Below are 14,419 nucleotides of genomic sequence, written 5' to 3' on the forward strand. Positions count from 1 at the left end.
GTTATCTTTCTTTGTCCAGAATAGTAAGCAAGAAATATCCTATTTGTGCAATAGCAAGAATTTTTTTTAATTAGAGTTATCTTTCTTTGTCCAGAATCAACTTAAATCTTTGTTATATACAATATACAATGTATATACACTTTTTACTACCAACTGATAAATTTAAATAATCTTTACCATTCAGTGATAACAAGCAGTTTTTTTACATCTTAATATTTTATGATGTATTTAAATGAGTAGTTATTGTTGCAAACTCCATTAGAAATTTGAATTGATATCAGTTTTGAAAAAGGGAAACGGGGATGTGAAAAAAAAGGGGGGGGGGGGGGTTAAATTTTTCTCATTTCAGATTTCATAAATAAAAAGAAAATTTCTTCAAACATTTTTTTGAGAGGATTAATATTCAACAGCATAGTGATTTGCTCAAAGGCAAAAAAAACCTTTTAAGTTCATTAGACCACATTCATTCTGTGTCAGAAACCTATGCTGTGTCAACTATTTAATTTTAGATTTAAAAAGTTTGAAGAAGAAATCTTTAATTGATTTGTAAAATCTTGGCATTTGTTTTGTGTAAAAAAAAAACCATGTAATGTAAATAATTTGATCACAATCCAAATTCAGAGCTGTATCATGCTTGAATGTTTTGTCCATACTTGCCCCAACTGTTCAGGGTTCGACCTCTGCGGTCGTATAAAGCTGCGCCCTGCGGAGCACCTGGTTCTTAAATGTGTACATAGTTATACCAGGTTATACCATATATAGATATAAGAAGATGTGGTATGAGTGCCAATGAGACAACTCTCCATCCAAGTCACAATTTGTAAATGTTAACCATTATATGTCAAGGTATGTTCTTCAACACTGAGCCTTGGCTCACACCGAACAGCAAGCTATAAAGGACCCCAAAAATAACTAGTGTAAAACCATTCAAACAGGAAAACCAATGGACTAATCTATAAAAAAAATGAGAAACTAGAAACACTTATGAAATAAACTCTTCATAGATAGTAGGATTGAAATTTTGTATTTGTGCCAGATGTGCAATTCATCTACAAAAGATTCATCAGTGACCACATCAACAAACGACAACCACTGAACATCAGGTTCCTGACTTAAGGGCATATGATACAGTTTTGATCCTGTATTTACAAGTTGATGAAAATTTGCATATATTATAGGCTATTTTTAACCTGATTAAATCAAATATGTAATAAAAAATTTACCTTCATGTGCTACTTTTTGAGTTAAATGAGGTCGAAATTTTGTATATTTGCTCAAAATTGGGATTGGAGGCCGTAATTTTTCTTTCGAAAGAAAGGCATAACTCTTTTGTTTTAAAAGATAAACACAAATTGCTTTCTGTTAAATAATTTGTAATTTCTGTATTTTATAAGTATTCAAAACATTTATGCATTTTTTGTTTAGAAATAACTCATATTTATCAAAGGGTCATGAATTGAGAAAAAACGTCAATTTTTGCTGTATATTTATCAATATTAAAAAAATTGCACTATTTACAGTTTTATCAAATTTGGTCCACATAATCTCCCTGCAAAATGAAACAAAATAACATTTTAAAAAATGGGGGTCCATGCACTCGTTTTTAAATTTAATCAGTTTGAATGATAAAAATCAGTCGAAAAATGCACCTTTTCCCAATATGTCACAGTTTGACGTCGCGAAAATGACATTTTACGTTAGCAACGTCATTACCTCCCCTGTAACTGTCTCGTATGCCCTAAAGACAGTCGCAAACAAATGTAACGGAGTCAATGTTTTAGTAGGTATCAAGCTTCATCTTTACCTATGCCATATTCAATTATGTATCTGCAGTTAATTTTTTTAAATTTCATGTGTTCACCTCTTTGGTTTTTTTTTTTCAGGGAAAACATTGTATATTAGATGTTAGTGGAAATGCAATCAAGAGATTACAAGTCGCTGGACTATACCCAGTAGCAATCCTTATCAAACCAAAGTCTGTAGAATCTATAATGTAAGTCAGGTTAAAACATTAATTTAATTTAACAGATATTTAGGTTTTATGAGTGTTAAACAGATGCTATAGAAATATATATATGAGAGACAAAAAAAAATTAAAAATAACTTTCGGAAACCATAAAAATAAATAATGAAAAGGTTTAATCAACTAGTGTTAATGTCCCTGTCACTGATATTCCATCCTTCAGTCATTCCGTCATTCTGTAATCATACTGTTGTCCTGATTAAGTTTTACATTGCTATGAGATAACATTATTGTTGTTGATGACTTACAGATCCAGTTTACATTTTGTTTCATGTTTCCAGTTTTTGGTGAAACAACCATTAGGACTTAAAAAACATATATGCAAATTGTTTCAGGGCTTTTTTTCCATTCTCTTCTATAAACAGTATTCGTTTTCTGTTGTCAAAGTACTAGGACTATCCCCTTTTCAGAAGTAGATACCCATTAATAGAACTTTTTGGCTAACAAAGGTGGAATTATCAGACATGAGAAAAAATGAAAAAAAACTAAATCTGCCTGCTGAATATCATTGCAACATATATGTACATTAAAGTGCATTACAGTGTCCTCTTACCATTATTTAACCTCAGTAACAATAGTCTTTTCTAGCTAAATTTTGTGAAGTTTTTGTCAAAGGTTTCAAGATTTCAGTATGTAAATTTTTTTTGGATACAAAAAGAAGGAAGTTCTTAAGAATTTTATGGCACATATTATTTTTATTTTATTTCAGGGATATGAATAAGAGGATTACAGAGGACCAAGCTAAAATGACTTTTGAGAGAACTCAGAAATTAGAACATGAATTTGGGGAATATTTTACGTGTATGTAGCCTTTTGATATTTCAGATTCATATCTGAATTGTTCATTTAACAAAAACACACCCTAAATAAAAACACAAAACATTTATCAGAGCTATTCCATAGATTATTCTGTATAGTTTGCCTGGATGGTGGCTGTAATAAATTGTGCTGTTGACTTCAAACTTTTTTTTTCAAATTATTAAGGTACGTTATCTTTATGATATCTGGAAAAAAATCTACTTATATTATTTCTGTAACTGTGTACCCATGTAAATGAACCTTTTACACGATTCTTTCATTATGCACTAGCTATATACATTTTTCAGTACTTGTGGTTTTCTGTATTTCCGGTTGTAAAAACAGACTTAAGTAAGCACCTTGAAGCCACAACCTCTCCAATGCTACCAACCAGCTAATTACCTTGTTATGCTTGTTTCAATAAAAAGTAAAGGTTATATTCTCAGTTTAATTCTTTTTCATTTTAGCTGTTGTACAGGGAGATACAGCTGTTGAAATCTACACAAAGGTCAAGGAAGTCATACGAGACCAGTCAGGGCCAACAATTTGGGTTCCAGCAAAGGACAAGTTATGAAAGTAAATAAGACCTACAAAGGCTTAACATTACTAAAGACCCAAGGATTGTTGTATGAATGGTTGTAAACTGATTGACACAAACTGCCACATAGTTTGTAGTTGGAAAATTGTGATAAATTTTAGTTTTTACAATTAACCAATCAGTAGTTTTCTTATTTCCTGATTGTTCTAAGAACAATTAAAGACATTTTTGATTGGTTTTAAGCAAATGACTGGAAAAATGATTGGTGTTAAACATCATGTAGTTCCTCTACGGTTCTTACTATTTGGGGAAATGCCTGTACTCTCTTAGCTTTTAGCATCTGTTTGAGCTAACAAATTCAAATCTTTAAGACATTGACACAAACATTCTTGCAAAAAATATTGACATCTTACTTGGAATTTATTAACATTTTTTGTGGCATTACAGTATATAACCTAGGGTATGCATGATATTTGCAGAAGACATCTGTTCAAAACTTTTACTTCACACTATAGAAAAATCCTAAATTTAATTAATCCAGTTGAATGACATAGATTGAGACTTAGTAACGGTAATTCAAATTTTACAGAGTAACGGTAATTCAAATTTTACAGAGTCATGACTGATTCATAATTTCTACGCTAGATATAAAAAATTTGAAACAAAACTTGGATTGAATAAGGATCAGTAAGTTCTTACATGTGAGCTTTTGTTAAATTGTATAAAAAATTATGTGAGAAAGTAATATTTTCCTTCATGTTCTTGGCAGCTTTTTTGTCGACAATCACATGAAATGTCCCAAAAGATACATATAAACAAGATGTTTTGTCCGTCCAAACCTTCTTGCATTCAAGAATCTCTGAAAGCTTGTTGTCCCCTATTTGTGTCACATCAATCAGCCTATTGAATTGTTCATTATTTTAGTGACAAAATTAACCAAAACACTAATGAAAATAGCATTTAATTTCTCATTGAAATCAAAATGCCCTTTATCTTGCAATATGACCTGGAAAAAAAATCTGTCACCCCTTCCTTTAATTAAAAATTTGAATTATCTGTCCTTGCTTAAATACTTGAAAGGAATTGTTCCAGCAATATCATGTGTACCCTCATCATTAATTGTCAGTTGTAGATTTTCTGGGAAACTATTCCATAAATTATTTGTAGTTTTTAGCATGTAAATTGACACAATTTGGGGAATTTTAAATTGTGATTTTGTTTTTTTGTACAAATGTATATTTTGTTTCTATAGTTATTTTAGCTGTAAATTTTATCTTTTTTATTGATTTTAGGGTGTAATTTTACAATATAATGAAATAATTTACCTCCAAATTGCCATTTATACAAGTAAAAAATAGATGATTCTGTTTACATGTTTGTTATGATACAGGTATTATTCAAGAAACTTTAAATCTAAGGACATTTCTTATTTAGAAGACTGAAATTGTATTAAAAAAACATATTTTACTTACAAAAATTACTGCCTTAAGTAATAAAGAAAACAGATCTTGCTTATGCTTTAACTAGCATACTTTTTTGCTTTATACCAGATTGCTTTCAATATTTTTGTTAGTAAAAGGTTTTCTTTTCTGCAGCTTGAAATACCAAATACTTTGGAAATCATGATATGTTATATGTGTTTAAAGGTTTAATTCCATTTGTATTACATTATAAATTCTATTTATAGTTCCATTCTGTTTCTATATCTTATTCACACATTTTCTTATCTTCTCACCTGGTTCTATCTTTTACATATTTTTTAATCCTCAGGTACACACAAGTTTGTTAAATATTTTTTGAATTAACATCATCTTCTGTGTACATTAGTGTGTATACATTAAAATGTTCATGCCTAGTGTGCATATAATAATTTTGTACATGTTAAGTGTGCATGAATTGAATTTTTAAAGAATATGTAGAATTTTGTATGTTGATATTCATTGCTTTTTTCATATATTTATGTGACTTTTACACCATATTTTAAAACCTTTGTAAAGAACTTATGATTTTTCAAACTGTTTGTCATAAATTTGGAATGTCAATATTTTATAATCTAGTGTGTAAGAATTTATAATTGGTAATTGAGTAAATCATATCATGAATACTCCCAATATTTCAGGATGCATAATGCTAACATAACAGTAACTATATAGTACCCAATCATATTTAGGCAAAAAGAATGAAATAGTTCAGAAATTTAAACTAGGATATATTATATCTTTTATTGGCAAGAACTTTTATAATTTAACAATAACACAAAATATTTGCTTATTATTACTTGAAAAACAGAAAACATTTAAAGGATTTTTTTTTATTATAAAATATTAAAATGTTATATCTATGTACGTTTCTCTCTAAAATACAGAAAAATTTCACAACAATCAAACTAAATATTTATCTCAGCTATTTAATATGCTTTTCATTAAATGGATGATTTCTTTTTGAATTTGAAGCAGGCTTCTAGTTGCTGTGTAGTGTGTTATATACAAGCCATGTATATTTCTAGCTTATCATTTGTGTCACCATGTGAGTCTTCCTTGTTCACCAATGCACTATAGAGAAAGCTGTCAGATAATTCTCATGTACAAGTTAGTTTAAAGAGATGTCTAGTTTGGAAATATATTGGAGCTTTGATGCTTTAAACAACTTTTATTACAGTATTTTCATAAAAATATATTACAGGTTTAGTTTAAATGAATTTTTTAAATGACTCCCATCATGTGATATCAAATGTAAATTCACTTCAATTCTGCATGTTAAATTAACATGCACACTTGCTCATAGATGTAAATTCATGTCTGAACCTAGTCCATATCATGATATTTCACTGTTCATAATTTATATCATAATTAACTCATCAAATTTGATAGGAAGCAAAAGTTTAGTAGGAATGTAATGTTTGTACTATTAAGAATAAATATGTTTAACGAATAGATAGATGTTTTTCATCTCACCCGTCATTAAAAGTTACATAAAACTGATACAAGCTTTAAATTCAATACTCAGATACATGCTTTTGTCTCCTTCTGACATTTTCTTTTGCGAAGGAAATGGAGTAATATGATTAAAGTTGACATGATATTCTTGTTGGAACGCTTTTTCTGGAACCTTTAGATTAAAAAAATACAATTTATTTGTAATATTGAAGATCTGAATTGCTTGCAGTATTATATGGTCATGTACTTGTGTGCTTTAGTACAGTTACTTTATTGTGTTTTGATGCCACCTTAACACACCTATTTACAGTCAATAAAATAAAGTGCAATACATAACAGCAATGAAGCTTGCATCCACTATTAAAGTTGATAATTTTAAAGGTATACAGGATATGGAAAATTAAACCCAGTGAATATTTTAAAAAAGACATTATTATTTATTTAATTGGTGACTGTGAATTCAGATTATAACTTGTAATTGAATTAATTTGTATGTAATTGGCATTGTGAGACTTTATAGATTTTTTCATGTTACAGAAATGTTTCTGTAGTATGGAAGTATGGTGATAGCAAAGATAATATATAAACATTATATCACACTAATCATTCTTTCTTAAGAACAGTATAAAAAAATATCAAACAAAATAGTTTTCTTTTCTTCCTGCCTTCAGACATTTTGTTGAAGTATAGTCGGGGAAAAATCATTTTTATTAAGTTTTCCATAAAGAAGAATTGTTACCAAATATGGTGAAATATGACAAACAGGCAAGTGGCTGCCAAAAATTCCTTGCAATGATTTATAAAAAGATCAACCAATATTAAAAAATATGTGGTATGATTGCCAATGAGACAACTCTTCACAAGAGACCAAATTACAGACCAAATGACACAGAATTTAACAAATATAGGTCACCATACGGCCTTCCAACAATTATCAAATCCCCATACTGCATAAGTCATCTATAAAAGGCCCCAAAATGACAAATGTAAAACAATTCAAACATGAAAACTAAGGGCCTAATTAATGTTAAAAAAAAATAACAAAAAACAAATATGTAACACAGCAACAAACGACAACCCCTGAATTATAGGCTCCTGACTTTGGACAGGCGCATAGACAGGCAGGGTTAAACATGTTAGCAGGATCCCAACCCTCCCTCTAACCTGGGATGATGGTGTTACAGTTCAACATATGAACAAACTAAAAAATCAGTTGAAAAAAGCTCAACTCGTCAGATGGATACAAACAAAAATACATCTTAAAAAACAGAGTGGATCTGGAAGGGTACTAGCAGTTACTGGCAGTTAGTTCAAAAGCCATTAACCACCAATAAATAAATTCATGCATCAATAACTAAATGATCAATCAGTACACATTCAAAATATTTCGCTTTTACCGATCAGAAGTTACGGTCCTTCATTGGTTGGAAAATGGCATCTTATTTCTTTTCAGTACAAAGACATATCCAACCAATTCTCAATATGTTGGTCTGATGACAAAATAGAGGTCGAATACAATATAACAATTTCACTTCTACTGTTCAACAGTAAAAGTCCTTGATATATTTGAAAATGGCACTGTGTGTCATTTTTGTGCAATAACTTATAATTTCTTTTCAAATTTAATGACATTATGTATCGAACTATGTTTGCTTTTACAGTTGAGGACATATGCTCCTTGATAAATTGGAAAAAAAGGCACATAATGCGGCTGGTCAACAAAGCATAAAACGGGAGATACATAAGAATACATTAATTTCTTTCCTACTAGCTGCCCTCTTAACTTCAACAATGGTTACATTCAAAATACATAAAACACAGTTTGCTGTCAATTTGACAGATCTTTCCTTATGAACTGCCCAGGACATTGTATCATATTTTATATGAGGTTAAAAAAATGGACAACAAAAGAATTTTTTTTTATGAAGGTATAGCAATGTAGTTGTCTTTGTTTACTGAAATCATTTGGTTTCCAGACAATAACTTAAGTATAAGCGTATGGATTTGTATGAATTTGTACAACTGTTCACAAGGTTCCTTACCACAAAGGAAAGGTTGGATTGAATTTGAGATTAATGGCCTTCTACGCTTTGGAATTGTGGGTGGAAAGCAATTTTGAAACTTTGTTTCTATATAAAATATTTGTAACTGTATGTACAACCTTAATCTCAGCTTATCTGGAGAAATTCCATAGCAATTAACAAGACCCCTCATTAATTTTTGGGGCCAGTTGGTCAAAGGTTAAGGTCACAGTACCTGTAACAAGACATTTTTCGGTTTATTCTGGGAGTTTCTTTTCTAGCCATATATCAAATCTTTACACTTCTTTGAAAGTCAGGAAGTGCGAAATAGACTCAATTTGTTTTAGTTGGTTTTATTTTTTATTTTTTCAAGTTTTATTGCTGCCAACCATGAACTTCAAAACTGGATCCAAAATCTGAATACATATTTAGATTCAGCATATGAAATAACCCCAAAAAATCTATGTTTGTTGAAATCAAACTAAGTTTAATTTTGGACCGTTTTGACTTTAATGTGAACAAATTTGAAAACTGGGATCAAATTCTAAATACAGTTATATTATCAAAGGACCCAAGAATTAATTTTTATGGTACCGACAAAGAATGGCCCGGCAACAAAGTTGTCAGTGAAATAGTTTTACCCTTGTCCATCATTCGGTAATTCTGTCATTCCGCAACAAACCAGTATACAGCGTTTTTTTTTTTATCTAAACGCCTTGAGATGTTGGGATGATTTATGGTATGTGAGCTAACCATGATGAGTTACAGATCAAGTTCCATTCTGCTCCGTTAATTTTCGCCGAAATTATGGGCTTTGGACTTTGATAAATTGTTGAAAATCACTGTTATACAGAGTTTTTTTCCTAACCCCTTGAGATATTGGGCTGAATTTTGGTATGTGAGTTAACCATGATGAATTACAGATCAAGTTTAAGTATAGTTTTGCTCAGCTCATTTTTTCCAAAATTTAGGGTTTATGACTTTGAAAATTGTTGAAAAGCACCCAGTTATATGGACTTTTTTTCTATACGCCTTCAGATTTTGAGCTGATTTTTTATATGTGAGACTACCATCATGTTTGTGTCTACATGTGTTGTTGAAATTGCTGTTTTGAGACTGTTTGAGACGGGGCCAATCGTGTTGTTTTGACACATCTAGTTTTTTATGAAAAACAAACAGTTAAATTTTGACCCTTTGGACCTCACTGGGAACCAGTTTTAAAACATAGGCCAAAATCCAAAATCTAAATAGTTAGATTAAGCATAAAGAAGAATCCAAGACTTTGAATTAAACCCCATTGAAATTGGTCAAGAAATAAGTAATGTATACAAAGTACTAAAAAAGTATTGTTTTGGCCCCCCAATTCCTCAAGTTAGGACCATAACCCACAAAACCTACACCATGGATCCTTTGACTTCTACTTAAGTGATTGTCTGAAAACCAGAAAATCCTTGCTTATTGGCCCCAATTACCTAAATGGCTTGGGCCAAAACCCTCAAACTCATTCCAATCCATCATTTGAGGTATGAAACCATGTGGTACATTTGCATTGAGATCTATACACTTATACTCAATTTATTGTCTGGAAACAAAATATCTTAGGACGACAATAACATCAAAGACAACATAACCATACAAGTATACCGCCACAATATTTGCTATCAAATGGGTGCTCCTTTCTTAAATTTTCGACTTATGTTGGTATTTGCAACTGATATTTTTCTGTGTGTATAAATAGTACATGTACTTGTATATGAAAATTGATAAAAATCTATGCACTTTTCCATAATGTCAGCAATCAATTGAGATGTCATGTTTATCATGTAAACCATCTTTATCTTTAAAGGAGTATGGGCATTAAGGCCTAGTTTTGGGCCATGAAAATAAAATGTTTGATAACCATTTTAAATTAGCACATAATGAAATGCAAGAAATATAAAGGAAAAACATACAGATTTTTATCTGAAGAAGTCACAATTACGTCATAATATGTATGGTTTTCACAAAAACGATGAAAAATACAGAATTTATGCAGTTTTCTGTCTCTTTTTTCGTTGTGGAAACATCCTGCGCAGCTGAGAAGCAACAGAATAATTTAACAAAAGCTTTATTATAATCTCAACAAATATAAAGTCGTTTCTTGGGTGAGCACATACTTTTTCAATCTAAATTATACTTAAAATTTGATGAAAAAACAAGGAAAATCATGAAATTTTACAAAATATCCACTAAGGTCATGATTTGTTGCCATGGTAACTTGTTCAATGTCAAATTTGTTTTGTTTTTCTTAGTACCTAATACCTTAGTCAAATTTTCAGTAATTTAAGAATATGTATGATAACTTTTAAATTTGCAGTAATTTTTGGGCCAAATAAGGGCTTTATTGCCCCTACTCCTTTATAAAATAGACATTGAACTAGTGAACAATTTGCACAACACATAAACAGAACAAGAGAGCACATGCTGTAATGTCTAACATTCTTTAAGGTGGTACCCAATACTACTTGGAGATAACTTTGTAAAAATAAGCTAAACGTTTTAATATTTTGTTAAGGAAATATTAAGCTTCTCAATGATCAATATAAGTGTTTGTCAAACTGCTTTATAACCAACAATTTTTTTCTGATAAAGTGTTTGGTTCAAATTTTTTGAATTTTTTATATTTTTGTCAATTGGTCAAAGTAAACATATTGTCAAAATTTTATGAAAATTAAACAAGGTAAATTAATATTAGTCAAGGTGTTGGGTACAACCTTAATAATCATTGATTTTATGTTGATAGTCCTAAATATAAAGCTTTACAAAAACTATCAAATAAACTAAATATGATCCAAGATAATGAGGTAAACCAAACTGGAAATATTGTTATACATGTACACCTTAGTCATTCCATACACCTTATAAGCTTAAATAAAGTTGACCTATTGCAAATGGTATCTTAGACACAAACTTAACCAGGAAAACTTGACATTGATCAATGAACCATAAAAATGAGGTCATTGTCAGATGAACCCTGCCAGACAGACATGTACAACTTACAATCATTACATGGGTTGAAAATAATTGACCTGTTGCATATAGTATCTACGAAACAAACCTAACAAGGAAATCTTAAAATTGACTAATGAACCATGACCTCAAATGATAATTTCCAGAAAGACCTATACACCTCACAATCACTCCATACACCAAATATAGTTGACCTATAGCTTATAGTAATAGAAAAACAGACCAAAACACATAAACTTAACTTTAAGGTCAGATGACAATCTTTCACTTGGACATGTACACCTTAAAATCTTTTGTCCTTTTTCTAAAAAAAGGTCATCAGAAGTGTTGATAAATATTACATATCAACTTCACAAATTATACATGATGGTCTTGAATTCTGGGTAATGATAGTCTTTTTGTTGGTGATAACCATTAGATGTGGCTTGGTTCTTGTACATCCAGTAATTGTGTTATTGTTCAATGATTCCTGTCTTTAATATTGCTTTGTGTGCTTTGTTTTTATGTTTCTGTTAAATATTTGATTTTTTTTTTTAAGTGGACTGTTGTACCCCTATTATGACATTTTTACCTAATATGTCTGTTTGTTTTGTTCACACATCATTGTTAACATATTTGAAACTTATGCGACTGTCATACAAGTGAGAGGTTAAGCTAGCTATAAAACCAGGTTTAATCCACCATTTGCTACATAATAAAATGCCTGTACAAAGTCAGGAATATGACAGTTGTTATTCATTCATTTGAGGTGTTTGAGCTTTTGATTTTGCCATTTGATTAGGGACTTTCTGTTAAGAACTTTCCCCAGAGTTCAGTATTTTTGTGATTTTACTTTTTCAATACACCAAATATAGTAGACCTATTGCTTTTAGTATCGTAGATGTGGATTTGACCCCAAAAACTTGTCACATGTAGTTTCTAGTGGTGGAAGAAAACCAGGACCAGTTCAAACAGAAAGATTATGAAAGTAGGGAAAACTGTGCACCTTATAAGCAGACTGACTTTTATCAAATGACAATTTGAATACTAAAATTCCATACTAAAAATAAGTTGTAGGTACTTTAATTCAGTTATGACGTATGATGTCGCAGGTGTGTTCTAGTAATATTATTAGTTTCAAGTCATATTGATTTCACATATTTTAGATCTTCACTAAATTAAATGTACAAATTTTTTTCTTCTAATTACCAAATACATGGAGAGAAAATCTAATGACCAACTTGTATGATATTGACCCCATGAGTGCATTACTTTAATATGTCATTTTCTTTCTCATGTTCCCTTATAAAACTTTATTCCCCCAGTGGATCCTTGATTTAGCATTTGCAATCAAACAGCAAATTTCATATTGAATCAACACTAAATCATATCCTCACAATATAGATTCAATCTATTTGAACTCTTCTATTTTAACAACCATTGTACCCAGAGAAGGCACTTCCAAAATGAAGTGACCACCTTTTAAGGTAAATTAGTGTTCTAGGCAACCACCCATAGTTGAGATTTTAAAGTGCCTTCCCTGGTCACAAGGTCCAATGTGTGTTTAAATGGAATAGCATAATTAGGCTGAATTTCATCCCAAATACCCTGATCAATAAATCATGGATAAACAATATCCTTAGGTACAGTGAAGCAGGTTATAGTCGTTGGGTGTAAATTTTCGCTTATTTTTGCGAATAGAACAAAATACGACACATAAATTCCGCCAATTTATTGATGCACATGCAAAGGTATTGATAACAAGAATGTGTCCATAGTACACGAATGCCCCACTCGCACTATCATTTTACATGTTCAGTGGACCGTGAAATTGGGGTCAATACTTTATTTTGGCATTAGAATTAGAAAGATCATATCAAAGGGAACATGTGTACCAAGTTTCAAGTTGATTGGACTTCAACTTCTTCAAAAACTACCTTGACTAAAAACTTTAACCTGAATCAGGACAAACGGACGCACAGACCAGAAAACATAATGCCCCTCTACTATCGTAGGTGGGGCATAAAAATAATAACTGCAAAAATACTTTGCATACCTTATTCAATGAAAATCGTGAAATTTTACACCAGCGAAAAATAACCCCCCCTTGGTACTTAAAATTTATTGATTAACTGGTCTCCTCGTGTAAAATAGTTGGCCTTTGGATAGGCCGAAGTTTTAAGTTTCAGGCTCTCAATCTTATTTTCCCTACCTAAAGTACAAGGCAAGTAAAATATATATTTCAGCCCAAGAAGAGATTTCATTGTTTGACTATCAAATTTCAATTTTGGATAATAAACAACTAATCACAAAATGTTCAGGTCATTTACTGTCATTCCACAATCACCTTTGTGGTATTTAAATACCTATTGCCTGACCAGTATAAAAAATTGTCAACACAATTTGTCCATTTAAATTGTATGATAGGTATTGTGAGAGGTCATCAACAGGTGGTCATTTAACTACCCAGTAAAAAAAAATCACTAAAAGGTAAAATTTAAATGACTGATAGATAGCTTGCTTTCCTCATGTATCATGACCAATGTCCTGAATAGACTATTCTATTTAGAGATGGGGCATTTTAGGCCATTTCTTTTTGTGTCTCTTTACAGTGAAGATGGAAATTCAATCAGTGAATTTAGTTTATAAAAAAAGGAGATATATGTTTGCTTCATGGTGTTTTAATGTGGGATATATTTTAAGTTTCTGATTCCTGATATGGAATTAAAGTGTTTGTGAAATGGATTTTTTTGGATACCCCATCTAATTGTGAATAATTCTACAAGATGAATTATGTGTGGCTTAGTGTTTTATAATGGGATATATTTTCATGTTATATTACGATTCCTGAAATGGAATAGTAGTAATGCTAAGTTTCATTTAATATTCAGGATCTTCTTCAATCGGAATTACTGTGAAAAATTTATTTTCAATATATCAAAAAAGTACAAATGGCTTAGTGAATAGAAATTTCAGTGCTTTATTCTTCATTATGAAAGTGGGATTTACCAGCAATGATTTATTTGTGATTGTTAGCAAAAAAAAAAATTTACAATAATTATCTTTGTTAGAAAGAACAAATAGTGTATCAAAGTTTCATTTAATATTCAGGATC

The 14,419-nt window shown here is 30.6% G+C and overlaps 1 protein-coding gene across 5 annotated transcripts in view; it reads left to right on the forward strand.

Moving 5' to 3' along the window:
• Positions 1–6,940, forward strand: part of LOC139517546 (disks large homolog 1-like) — a 105,158-nt gene extending 98,218 nt beyond the window's left edge. For all 5 annotated transcript variants that reach the window (XM_071308745.1, XM_071308746.1, XM_071308743.1 and 2 more), the window contains 3 exons: positions 1,884–1,993; positions 2,733–2,824; positions 3,289–6,940. In XM_071308745.1, coding sequence (XP_071164846.1) covers positions 1,884–1,993; positions 2,733–2,824; positions 3,289–3,395 — 309 coding nt within the window. In that variant the 3' untranslated portion in view covers positions 3,396–6,940. The remainder of the gene's footprint in view (positions 1–1,883; positions 1,994–2,732; positions 2,825–3,288) is intronic.
• Positions 6,941–14,419: the final 7,479 nt, after the last annotated feature.

This window comes from Mytilus edulis, chromosome 3, assembly GCF_963676685.1.
Source record: "Mytilus edulis chromosome 3, xbMytEdul2.2, whole genome shotgun sequence".
Lineage (NCBI taxonomy): Eukaryota > Metazoa > Mollusca > Bivalvia > Mytilida > Mytilidae > Mytilus > Mytilus edulis.